Source organism: Octodon degus, unplaced genomic scaffold (genome assembly GCF_000260255.1).
Source record: "Octodon degus isolate 3935 unplaced genomic scaffold, OctDeg1.0 scaffold00065, whole genome shotgun sequence".
NCBI classification, from domain to species: Eukaryota; Metazoa; Chordata; class Mammalia; order Rodentia; family Octodontidae; genus Octodon; species Octodon degus.
Window position 1 is genome coordinate 7,576,322 of NW_004524641.1, and position 13,487 is coordinate 7,589,808.

General features: G+C 44.2%; 1 protein-coding gene across 1 annotated transcript in view; it reads right to left on the minus strand.

Moving 5' to 3' along the window:
• Rapgef4 (Rap guanine nucleotide exchange factor 4) overlaps nt 1–13,487 on the minus strand; it is a 306,617-nt gene that overhangs the window by 247,319 nt on the left and 45,811 nt on the right. Inside the window, exons 2-3 of the mRNA XM_004634752.1 lie at nt 4,958–5,100; nt 380–468 (exon numbers count right to left, since the gene is read on the minus strand). Of these exons, the coding sequence (XP_004634809.1) occupies nt 380–468; nt 4,958–5,100 (232 nt within the window). The remainder of the gene's footprint in view (nt 1–379; nt 469–4,957; nt 5,101–13,487) is intronic.

Below are 13,487 nucleotides of genomic sequence, written 5' to 3' on the forward strand. Positions count from 1 at the left end.
GGGGGTCACTTCTACGACGAAGCAAAGTCAGGATGGAAGGTGCAAGGATTACAAACGTAGCTGGAGGACCCGTTCTTTCTCCTTCCGGGGCGCGCACACCTCAGCTCAGGGTGCTGCAGCTGAAAAGTCTGCGTTTCCCAAGCACAGCAAGCCCTGTGTGTTCCAACGCCTGCTGCCACGCTCCCGCCGTGGAGGACTGGACGCGGTGTATCTACATGTAGGGGAACCTGATCAAAGAACTCAACAAACCCTGACCTCCTTACTATAGGGAAGGGGACATGGATTTGAAAGTGTAATTTTGATAAAAGCCATGGGGATAGCGTATTTTGTAAAACTAATAATAAATCCTATTAACATTAAAAAGAACAGCGTAGGTTACCTGGTGGCTGCTGGTCTCAGATACTTTCACATCCAAAGATCCTGCCAGGACTGCGTACCAGTTTGTTCCGATGTCACCCTGGCGAAACACTGGAAAGGAAGCAGCGGTGTGAGTGTACAGTCTACAAAGCGGACTCGACGAAGCAGAACTTGTCCATATCCGAGGAGCGTTCCAAAGAGCTGATAACCCTATCTATAGCATCCTTTGAGTCTAATAAGGGACTGGAATTCTGTGGGATTTATTTTAAACACATTTCAATGTATTGTGATTCTTAGAAAATTATGACTCTGGGTAGGCTACACAAAAACAAGGCTATTTGATTCAAGGTTAACACAACCCATTTCCTAAAACTATATTAAAAGCAATTTGTTTTTTAGAATACCAAGTTTCCTTTTCAACTCATAAATAATTTTTGGCAAACTTTTTTTTTTTTTTTTGTACTAGGAGTCAAACTCACAACCTTGCACTTGACAAGCAGGCGTTTATGCCACTGAGCTATCTCCCTGGCCCTACTCATAAACAATTTAAAAATCTTCTTTGTTGAAAAGTTTGAGTACCACATTATCTTTGTCCTTTCTTGTTTATTTTATCAGTTCATTCCTTTCAGGCATTTGGCAATGACTCTTACCAGAAATTTCTGCACCCAATTTTGCTTTAAGATTTTGATGTGAAAGAGAAAATATTTAGGTATTTTGGTAAAGCCTTAGTTCATATATCACTTTAGGACCAGACTTTGGAAATTAATTTTGAAACACTAGTCCAAAATTTTCATATAGAACAACTGTCTTTTATTTATTTTTTTGTTTGTTTTTTTAGGGGTCAACAGGGTGTTCAGGATCTTACTACTAGATCTGACTCGTAGTGATCCGCCTGTTTACAGCCTCCCAAGAGCTGGGATTACAGGTATGTGCCACCAGGCCCAGGCTCAATTGCCATCACAGAGCAGCCCTGGAGCGGGGGCTGGGGCCGGCACAGCTGGCCCAGGGATCGAACCCCAGCCCCTGTGCCTGCTTGCAGGCGCTTTAATCCACTGAACTATTTGGCTAGCCCCCAAATGTCTTTTAAAAATGTCTTAACTAAATAACTATATATTAAAAATCTGATGATTTTCAACCTCTGTTCACAAGTACAGTCATAGATCTAGTCACTCCATGAGAAGTCACAGGACAACTCCAGGGGACCCCTGAGTTCAGTGAGAGCCGGGCTGAGTGTCTAACAGCGAACTTCCAGGAGACACAATTAATGGCAACAGACTCCCAGCTGTGGAAAGGCCAAAGACAAAAAGAACATCCCACAGGTGCAGTGCTCCGCCTAGGAGGCAGAGATAACCGGGTGACCAAGACTGACTCATTTGCCACTTAGAAGATTCATTTTGTGTGTGTGTGTGTTTTTAAGTTTTATCAGTACAGGCTTACAAGACACAGTGATAGCCTTCGTTATTCACTGCAGGGAGTTGGTACCTGACATCTTAGTTCTTTTTTTTTTTTTTTTATGAGCAGAATATATTTATTGAGAGAAAGAAAGCTCCTGTCCAAAAGAGGGACAGGAGGGGGGCCCGAGCGGGTAGTTCCCCAGGAAGCTGTCTCTTCCAGGGACTTTTATAGTGTAAAACCTTGTGGAGCTAAAGTAGAGAGAATGGGAACTTGCTTAGGTGGGCAGGTGGTGGGACAAAACTATGGTCAACCAATGGGATTACAAGCACCATTGCTCAGGTAAAACTGATTAAATCCAGTATCAAATGGGAAAGCGAGTCACATAGCAAGCAGGCATGAATATGGGACAGGGTCTTTTCCTGTTGGGGGTTGGAATCCGGGACAGGGTCTCTTTCTGTTGGGGGTTGGGCTAGTGACTCACTTGGGTCTTTCCAGGTGATTGATACCTATTTAGAATATCAATCCCAGGTGCTACTCTTTTAGCATTTGTTTGGCCTTTAGGTCTTCAGGTCTGGTTCACAGCAGGAGCATCCACCCCTCCCACAGTTGTAAGGCATCTCATCTTCTGTGCTGTCTCCTTCGAGGGCCTGGCCCTGTCTGACTGCCTAAAATATTTTTATCTAACTTGACTGCCTGCAATATTACCCCCTCTGGAGAAGTAACCTGAATTGCTGTGAAGGGAAATATGGGCAAACACCGCTCTGGCTTCTTCATGCTGAAATGGGTTGTAGTTGTTGACTGGCAGTTAGATATATTCTTCAGAGGTTTTAGCGAAAGGCCCTTGATAGATGACAGGCATTTTTCTCTTGGGTAGACATATAGCTTTGAGTCTATGGATGCCTCGCATTCATCCTTCTCTATGGCGAAGGGGCACTCCATTGTGTAGATACATCTTATTTTCTGAAGTCAGCCATGATGCACATGCAGACTGCTTCCAAGATTTAGCTACTATGAATTGTGCTGCTATAATCACGGGGTGTGTGTACCGCTGTAGTGCCATTAGTTTAGCTCTTCAGGAAGATTCCTCTAAATTGGTCACGCAAGGTCCAGTGGATTGCCTGCACGTGATTCTAGTAAGTGGTCATTGTGTTGAGAAGGTGGTGTGTTCTGGCCCCGTTGAGCGCCAATTGTAGGAGACACTTCCAGATCCTCATCTCGGTCCAAGAAGCCAATATTTGTACTCCCAAATTTACATTATTGGAATCCCATCAAGTTGATTCCAATCTACCATTTTCAATGCAACCCACGGTGAAAATAAAGACACTAAGTTATATTTTCCATCATTGGGAGTTGAGGGGCTCTAAGTCCAGCCATGAAGATGGCTTTCCAGAACAAAGAGCTGACATCTTAGTTCTTTTCACTTCCCCGTTTGAATTCTTTTGACAGCCTCATGCCAGAAATGATGACGTTTCTGACTTCCCTAACAGTAATACGTTGACTTGAAAATGGTATGGAGTTGTATGGGTTTTTTTAAAAAACAGAAATGTGCCAGCATTTGTGTGTGCGTGCATGGGAAAGTATCTTGAAAGATGCATATAAAAGATTCATAATAATCTCTGGATTTGGAGATTGTAGGTAATTTTTTTAAATTTATGTATCTAGTACAGGGTCTCCCTATGCAGCTCACACTCACAGTGATCCTCCTGTCTCATCCTCCCCGGAGCTAAGATTACAGGCATGCACCACCACACCCAGTTTTGGGGCCTGCAAGGCGCACTCAGGGTTCCAGGTTTGGCATGGCATGATCAAACTCAGGACCTTGTGCTTGCCGAGCAAGCACTTAGACTGCTGAGCTATCTCCCCAGCCCCAACTATAAGTAATTTTTAATGTAGATTTTTCTGATGTTGTTAATGTTGTTTTTCTCTGTTGTTTTCCCACCCAGGGCCTTCAATGTTCTCTTACCTAACTGCACCGAATGTTCTATAAATTCCCTCCCCAACCATAAGGCCAAGTCCACAGAGTGGGGGGGGCTCCTTCCCCGGCTCCACTGGCAGGCTGAGACCCTCTCTGAGTCAGTCTCGGTCACCCGGTTATCTCTGCCAGGCACTGGTTCAGACACGAGTATCTGACTCAACGCAGTCCAGGGAGACAATGCAGTCTGTTGGGAAACTTGGAAGAAACAGACACAAGAAGAAACAGTCCTTGGGCTAGGCATTTTTCTACCAAAATGAAATGCCTCCAACCACTGTCACTGTCTGAGAGCCATTTTGACAAGCCTGAGGACAAAAGCCAACATCTAAGGATACACACAAAAGAAAAAAAGAAAGAAAAGAGGAAGGACCTGGGATCTTAATAATGTCATCGGGCCACTCCATTAACCAGCCTAGAGTCATCACACCTCAGGTCTTCTTATACAAGAATAATTGCTTTCTTCCTCTTTGTATGAGTAACTGACTATTCAAGGCAGTTGGATGGGGGTTTTCTGTTGCTGCAGTATGAAATGTACCAGCAGATATAGGAGTATTACTTTTTAATTGAAAAATACTTTTTAAAAAAATGCAACTGTCACCTGTCATTTTATTCTCCTCCCCCTATTCCCATCTGGAATAAGCATTAGAGGTTAATACAAAACATTACTACTAGCATTAAGAAAGCTACTGTCTTTAGTTACTGTCCTATTGATCATGTATTTCTTGGATTAAAGAAGATAATTATTTGAATTTCTCTGGAAATCACAAAATGCATGAGTCAGTACATCCTTCCAGCTCAATCTGCAAAGTGGGCTGCCCTGGGACAGTCACTTCCATGCTGTGAGCAAGGGTGGAGGGAACTCCCACGGGAACTAAATGAACAGATGACAGGGAAATGACCAGCTTACCGGTCATTCAAACACTGGGGCCGGAGAGATAGCTCAGTGGCATAAGCTCCTGCCTGGCAAGCACAAGGTCCTGAGTTCAATCTCCAAAACAAGAAAGAAAGAAAAAAAGAAAGAACGAACGAACGAAAGAAAGAAAGAAAGAAAGAAAGAAAGAGAGGGAGGGAGGGAAGAAAGAAAAGAAGAAAGAGAAAGAGAAAGGAAGAAAAGAAAAAAAGAAATTCCAACACTATCCCATACATATTCCATGCGCTATCCGTTACCCTACAGAGGCCACAAATGCGCACCAACCACCCCGGAAAATATGTCCCTGGAGGTGCATTTCTTACATGTTATTCCTTTTTCCAGATTCTCATAATAACCACATAAACAAATCTGATGCAGGAGGTTTGGGTGAAACTTCTCAAAAGCTTTAACTTCTTTGAGTCGGGTGAAGATTATATCCACATCTTCACTGGATCGTTCCAATGGTCTACACATGAGAGAAAAGGCACCAGAAAAAGATCTATTAGTAAGAATTTACTTGAAAATAAGTCACAAGTGTAACATTACATTCAGACATATGCAACTACCACAATGAAAAATACTCCTTCATTATAGGTATTTTTAGGCCTTTATCAACCTATTGCTGATGGCTATAGCTGCAATCAATCTGAGTCCTGAGCTCAACATAATTAATGCTTTGGGGTAGGTTTTTGTTTTTGTTTTTGTTTTTGTTTCCTGTACTGGGGATTGAACTCAGGATCTTGCACTTGCCAGGCAAGCGCTTATTGTGCTGAGCAATCTCCCCGGCCCTGGAGTAGTATTTTAAAAGCACCAGGATGTTATAAAACACATGAAAAGGTAGGTTTTATTAGACATCAAGGTTACAAACAAAATGCTTTGAATGGCCAGTTAGGTAAAGTGAGTAAAAATGATCTAAATATATATAAGATGAAAAGACTATCAGAAACTCATAAAGACAAAGAAGACATGATACTCAGCCTCAGGCTTGGTGACTCTATGGCGAATGGCAAGCCGCAGAGATAGGACTGTCCACGGAAAACAGTTCTTCCTATGGGTGCTCTACGAAACATGGGCTTGTACATTGTTCAGTACAAGGAAAATTACAGGCACGATCCATCAACCACCATTTTATAACCTCTGGATTAAAATAAAAGTAGGATTCTTATAAAAACATAGAGGCTGCTTTCCTTCTCTCTCTGAGCGGCTTTCCAGGTCTAGTGGTGTTTCCTGAGAGAGACATCACACTATTCAGAAGCTACTCAGCCTCAAGTGTGCCCTGGGCCTCCTACCCCGGGAAAAGAGCTGCATGAGGATTTCACAGCTGATGCTCCTCAAATACCTGTAGCTCTCCTGAATTTACCAAGCTCCCTTGTAGCTACGTTGGACCATATTTGGGCCACCGGGCTGTGACCCAAACTGTCAGGTATCACTTCTGAAGTGAGACCATTAAGAAGGAAATCAGAGCACAGGGGGGACAGATATGTGAAGGTGGGGAGGAAACAGAGCCTCATGCTCAGACAAGCAAGGAGCGCCACGCATAGCTGGCAGCCACCAGAAGCTGGAAAGAAACAAGGTTGGATTCTTCCCTATAGACTTCAGAGAAAACATGTCCTGCCAACACCTTAATTTTAGACTTCCATCCCAAGAGCAGTGAGGGAATAAATTTGTGTTTAAAACACTCAGCTTGAGGTATCTTGCTTTGGCATCCCCAGGAAACCAACACAGAAGATGTATGCTTGGGTATTACAGATACAAGGTGGAGAACAATCTACAACCCACAAAAAATTTGGTGTGTATGACAAGTGAACCTTCACTGTGTGAAGCTACGGAGGTGAGGCCAGGGAGGGGAGGTGGGTACCACTGCCGCACTTATCAATAGCCAGCCTGGGGCAGACTGCAGAGTGAGATGCACCAGAGTTCCAAGGAGCTCAGGATATCGTCAGAGGAAGCTACAGCCCACATGAGAGACAGGCACTTTGGGAAGACATGGACAGATGACCTGTCATTACAGGAAAGACCTAAGGCACAAGCTTACATGAGCTCAGAGGCTCTCTGCCATATCATACTCTTAGGCCCAAGAAAGTGTGATTCAAAGAAAATGCCCACGGCCCTGCTCGCCTTCCAACCACTGTCTGCAAAAAGGGTTTGGGTCCTGCTGACTTCCTGCAGAAGAAGAAGGGGAATTTTTTTTTTTTTCTAAGAAAGAAACTCAGGTTTATTAAGCCCATGCCAAAGATGTCATACACACATTCAGCCAAGGCAAATATTTCAGAGTCAGAACCTGGACAAAGAGTCCTCAGCTCTGGTCAATGGCCCAGCCAACAGCTCACCACCAAGAAAATCGGAGTGGTCACTGAATATCTTTATTTGACAATTAATAAATGGAAGTCAACAAGAGGTATTCAAAGGCAACCTTACCCGTGGTTTAAGAGTAACTCCACACTCCAGCTGCTGCTTCAACCCATTTCCCATCTCTGGCTTAGATATGGGATCCCACTAAGCCACTGGAAACCCTCACAACATCGTCCCCTTCCACCAGCTGTGCACCGAGAGCCAACTGCTCTCTGCTGCGCTTTCCCTGTACGGACAGAAGCTCTGAATGCCTGTGAGCCCTTGTTCTTCCTGCTTTCCTGGGAAGCAGTGGTTCAGGAATTATTTTCCCTGGGCAACTTTTAGGCATAGCTGAGAACAGAAGCTTTCTGGCTCCATTTTGTAAAGTCTGATTTTCAGGAAAGAGATAAATTCTGCAAGTGTCCGGTCAGGGTTTCCTAGCACCAAGAGTCTCTACCACTGGGAGCCGTGCTTCAGATGGTGCCCTCGGGGGAGTCAGGAACACCTGCTGCCCCACTGTCTCATGTTCTCAGCTTGGGAGCAGAGAGAAAACACAAGCATTGCAAATGCAACAATAATATAATAATCATGAGTAATAACATTAGTAATCTGATGACCTGCAGCATCTGTTGGTTTTAATAATTCTGAGGTGTCTGAAGAAATTGATATAAAAAAGGAGCAAGCAAAGGAAGAAGCCGAAATGTTTCAAGGCCTCTGGTGTCCCATGGGGCTATGAGTCAAATTTCAGAAATCTACTGCAATCTTCTGATTTTCTAGAATTTTCTAAGGGCCTTTCACATTACCCAGCCAGGAAGCAAGGCTGGCAAAGTAGGAGCAGTGGGAGGGGTCAGACAGGCCAGCACCACCAGATGGGCCTGGAGGGCCAAGGTGTCCAGCAGGTCCTACCTCCCCTTGAGGGCCAGGACTTCCTGGGAGCCCATCTTCAGCATAGCTAGACTGTTGGCCTGGGACCACAGGGGTACTATCTCATCTTGGAGGCCAACTCCCAAGTACACCTGGGTCACCTTTGGCTCCTCACTCACCTTTGGGACCTACTGGCCCTCAAGGTCCTTCCAGACCCCCTGCCAGGTCGGCCAGGCTCCCCCACGGGCCCTGCCCTGCCCAGAAGACCATCTTTGCCAGGGGTCCTGGTGGTCTAGGTCTGCCTTGTGATACTCTCGCATGTGCTGGCAGAACCTAGGCCAGGACATAGGCAAGTCTGTCCTGAGTCCTGGAAATCCTGGTGGGATTGCCTAGTGGTCCTTCTAGTCTGCTTTCCCCAGGTAGCTCCTCTGGGCCTGTCAGACCTGTGTGGCCTTTGTGGCTTGGGATTCCAGGGTCCCCAAGCAGACTCTTCCCGCTAGGCAGTCCTTCCTCCCCTTTGATCCCAATGTCTCCCTTTTCTCCTTTGGCTCTTTGAAGAAGGGAAATCTTGATGCATTTGTGTTCCATTTTTTGATATGCAGGGTGCCTGAAAGCGCTCAGGGATTTGCCTGCATTACTTAGTGTTATTGTTTGAATGCATCCCCCAGGGCACAAAGTTGGATACTTACTCCGCAGTGCCACCTTGCTAAGGGATGGGACCCTTAAGAGGTGATTAGGCCATGCAGTTTCTGCCTCATGGATGGGCTATGCTGCTTGTCAGGGGAATGGGCTCCTGATAAAAGGGTGAGCACAGCCCCTTTCCCTTCTGTTATGCTTTAGATCTAAAGTGTTCCCCAAAGTCTTTGGTGCTTGGAAGGTGACTGGACAGTAAGGTTGTGCTACTCATCCATGGTTTCATCCACTGATAGTTCAGCAGCTAAGTGTGCTGCGGCAGGTGGAGCCTGGCTGGAGGTGGGCCCCTGGAAGCGTGACCTGGGAGGGGGATTCTGGTCACTAGCTCCTCCACTCAGGCTCTGCCTTCTGACTGCCATGGGCTTAGCACTTTCCCTGCACCATGTCATCTGTGGCATGGGACCAACTGACCATGAACTGAACCTTGTGAAACAGTGGGCCACACTGAACCCCTTCTTCCTTAAATTGCAGGTATCTGTCATCTGCTTCTGTGATGGGAAAGGGGCTGGTCCACCTGACCTTACCTGCCCCCACTTTTCTCTCCTGGATTTAGGCACCGTGCTCTCCTATGAGATGGAACAGCATGAAGGCCCTCAGCAAGTGTGGGCTCCTTGACCTTGAGCCCCCTAAACTCCACGACTGTAAGAAAAAAGTATTTCTTTATAAATCACTAAGGCTGTGGTTTAGTATATAGCCTTGCAGAACACTGGGGAAGCAGAGCCTATGAACATCAAAGTCTTTTGTCACCTATTGCCCCTCTGGAGGGCTTTCTAAACTCCTCACAGGAGCAAAGCGTGCCTATCCTGCTTTGGAGCAGAGCCTGGAATTTCTGTAGCAAAGCAAGTGCTGCAGGTGATTCTCAGTGTCTGTGTGCACCTGGGGAAGGTACTCCCCAAGCACTGGGGACAGCAGTCAATGGCAGAGGCATCCCGCAGGGGAGCCAGGCCAGCAGCATGCCTTCCTGGGAAGCAGTGCCAGTACCAGCAGGTAGTCATGTTGCTGCTCAGCAGTGAGAACATAAAAAGGACTCTAGGAGGATCACCACGTGAGATGAGCTGGAAATTGGCTGGACGCTGACATGCTGGATTCTACTTAACCACATGGGAAAGGAGAGAAGCCAAGATTGGAATCCACTCAAGAAAGAAAGCAGCACCCTTCATGTTTATTTTCCCCATAGCCTTGCCTGTATTAAGAAGGCAGCCCAGAGCACCCGAAACCCACCTGTAGCTCAACACTTTAGAAGAACATGAACACTAGAAAGCAAAAGAAGAAAAAGCACACGGTTTCCATATGGTCCAAAGAAAGCACAAAAGAACTTCAATGACTTGTAGCCAGATTGTTAAGAGACAAAAGACATGTGGAAAGACAAAATCCAAAGGACTCCCATATAAAACATATAAAGAATTTGTAAAACTCAGGCCTCCAACATTCAAAGACTCAATCCAAAACTGGGCATCTGAGATGAATATACACTTCACCAATGAAGAGAAATACAAATGGCAAATGAATATATGAAAAGATGTTCAGAGGGCTGGGGAGATAGCTCAGTAGAAAAGATGTTCAACATGTTTGGTCACTCAAGAGATGCAAATTAAACCAAGGCTGTGATACCATCTTATACCAGAAAGAATGGCTATCATCAAGACTTCAATCAATAAGAAATTCTGGAGAGGCTGTGGGAAAAAAGAACCCTTTTCTCTTGGTGGTGGGAGTGTAGGCTGGTACAACTATTACTGAAATTCCTCAAAAAGCTAGGATTGGAGGTCCCATTCAAGCCAGGTATTCTACTCCTAGGTATTTTTTCAAAAGAACTGAAATCATCATGCCACAGCGATATATGTGCTCGCACATTTATAGCAGTGTAATTTGTCATAGCTAAATCTTGGAAACAACTCAAATGCCTATCAACTGAGGAATGGATAAAAAAGATCTGGTATTTTTACACGATGAAGTATTACTCAGCTATAAAAAAGACAAATGGATGCAACTGGAAACTGTATTTATTGGTAAGTGAAATAAATCAGATCCACACATGCAAACATCATATTGTCTCACTAGTGTGAGAACCTGAAAGAGCAAATATAGTCTGAAAGGTACAATCGAGTCTGTGAAAGACATAGAATTTGTTCAATGGGAAGGAAAAACTGGGATGAGGAAAAGGACAGAAGAAAGAAGGGAAAAGGATGTATTTATGTATATATGAAGGATAATTTGGATAATTGTACTGCTGATTTCTGCTGGTCTTTGAAAAAGAGTAGTTAATGCTTAATTTTTTTTCTTTTCTGTTTCTTATAACTTTTTTGTTGTTTTGTTTTGTTTTGAAACCAATTTTGTACAGTTTCATCTGATAACCTAAACAACTAATTTGAAGATAACATCATGCAATATAGTAACCATTTCTGAATTTCTATTACTTTGTTTAGTGAAATTTTGTATCATTTCTAATGATATTTTTCTATTACTATTTTATATTTTTAAAAAAATAAATGGATTATTAAAACAAGTTCATAGTACATTAAAAAGACAAAATCAATCTGAGATAAATTTGGACAGGATGGGAACTTCTCCTAATATTTTTGTGCACCCTCAAATTAGGTCCTAAGAATGTCATACATTAATTAATTCATGTCAAAAAACAATGAAAAGAATGTTTATCTGTCATTATTCTAATTGGGTCCCTCATGGAGTGGGAGAAATTTCATTTAGCCATTAATTGGCACTTTTACTGTTCCACTACTAGAATCTATTACTGGTGATAACCCTTCTTTTGCCCCTCTTTATTTATTTATTTAATGAATTTGGTACAGGGTCTCACTATGCAGCTCAGACTCATAGTGATTCTCCTGTTTTCAGCCTCCCCAGAGCTGGGATTACAGGTGTGCACCCCCACACCTGGTCTCTGTGGCCCACTCAGTGCACCTAAGGGTGGGGCTGGTGTGGTATATGATGCCAGGGATCAAACTCAGGTCCCTGCGCTTCCCTAAGCAGGTGCTTAGTCCACTGAGCTGTCTCACCGGCCCTGTGCCTCTTCTCTTGTGAATCTCTAACTTTATAATGCTACGTATCTTCTTATCACATCTGATACTTCCTTTACAGATCACATCTGATACTTACTTTACAGATCACATAGTACTCAGTCAAGGCCAGGCATGCAAGAAGCCCTTGGTGTGACATTCGATAGTGACCGCACTCTAAACTCATCTTTTCCCACATCTACAGTATTCACATTCCTTACTTCCCTGCATGGAATCAGCGCCCCGCTCTGCCGTTGCTGGAATGTGTTCCCTAAAGTTCATGTACTGGAAATGTAATCCCTAATGGGATAGTGTTGGGAAGTAGGATTGAGTGAAAGGAGTTTAGGTCATGGGTGCTTAGCTGCTGAATATATCTATGCCACCATAAAAAGGGTCTGTGGGAAAGACTTCACACCTTTCTACCTTCTGCCACATTATAATGCAGCACTAAGCCCCCCTCACCAGACGCTGGGACTTCAGTCTTGGAATACCCACTGTCTTAGTTACTCTTCTCTCGTTGCTGGGACAAATACCCAACACTCAAAATGAAGGAAGGAAAGGTTTATTTAGCTCACAGTTACTGGAGGTTTCAGTCCATACTCAGCTGGGTCCAATGCAGAGCAGCACATAGCAGAGGGCAACCTTTCATGGTGGTGGCAAAGAGCAAGAGCGCAAGGGAGAAGTAGCAGCAGCTCAAGCAGCTGGCTTCTCTTCCCACCTTACATTGTAATGCAAATTGCCTGCCCCAGGGTAGGGGAAGTACTCACACCTATGGGTACTTCCCAGCAGTACTAAAACCCATAATCCCAGCCTTGGATCACACATAATCCCAGGGGATCATGAGTTAACACAAACTCTACAAGTCCACACCCCATGACTGCATGAGGCTTTGGGGGAACAACTAGACACAAACCATAACACCCACCCTCCAGAACCACGAGAAATAACGCTCTGTTCTTTATAAACTCAAGTATTCCATTATGGTAGCAGACATGGACTAAAACATCCCCTCTCACTACCCACTAGTGTTTCTCTGATCCATTTCCTCAACTAACCCCGCTGCTGTGACCTCAGTGGAGCGTGAAGGAAGGGCACGTGAACCATGTACTGGGAGCATGAAGCTGCACAGCACAGTGGTCCCATTCTGGGAGCCAGCAAGCTGTGTCTGACTAAGCGTCCACAGAAGTATTTTAAGCAGGCGGTGACATGATCGGAGGCACGTTCTGGAAAGATCACCTTGACTGCAAATAGAGGCAGATGGGAGACAGTCAACACCAGCAGCCAAAAGACTGGCTCAGAAGTTCTCACAGCGTATCAAAATGATGATATGGTTTCTTTAATTATAACTCACTCCGGGCTCCTTTCCTCTTCCTTAATAATTGTGGACAGCTGGCCCAAGTACGAGTGCCAAGTATAAGACGTGATATTTTTTCCTTAGCCTGGCATTTAAATACCCACAGCCTGTTTTTTAAAAAGACTTCATTTTTACAACATTTCCAAATAACAACATGTGAAGTCATTTAGGGAGTATGGCTCAATGGTAGAACATTTGCCTAGCACGTGGAAGGCCCTGGGTTCCATTCCCAGCACCACCAAAAAAATTTTTAAGCAGATAATTTATAACTCCCACAACTCAGTATTTTTTTAAGCCTAATAATCCAATTTAAAAATGAGCTGTCAGCTGAAGATATAGCTTAGTGACAGAGCATTTGCCCAGGCCCTAGGTTTGAGCCCCAGCACAGCAAAAAATAATTAATTACATACACAAGAATAAAAATGAGCTAAAGATTTGAATAAGTACTTCTCCAAAGAATATGAATGGCCAACAGATATAGAGATAGGTGCTCATTGTCACTAACCATCAGGGTCATGCAAATCAAGACAGCAATGAGTTATCTCCTCATACCTGTCAAGATGGCTATTATCCAAAAAAAAAAAAAAAAAAAAAAAA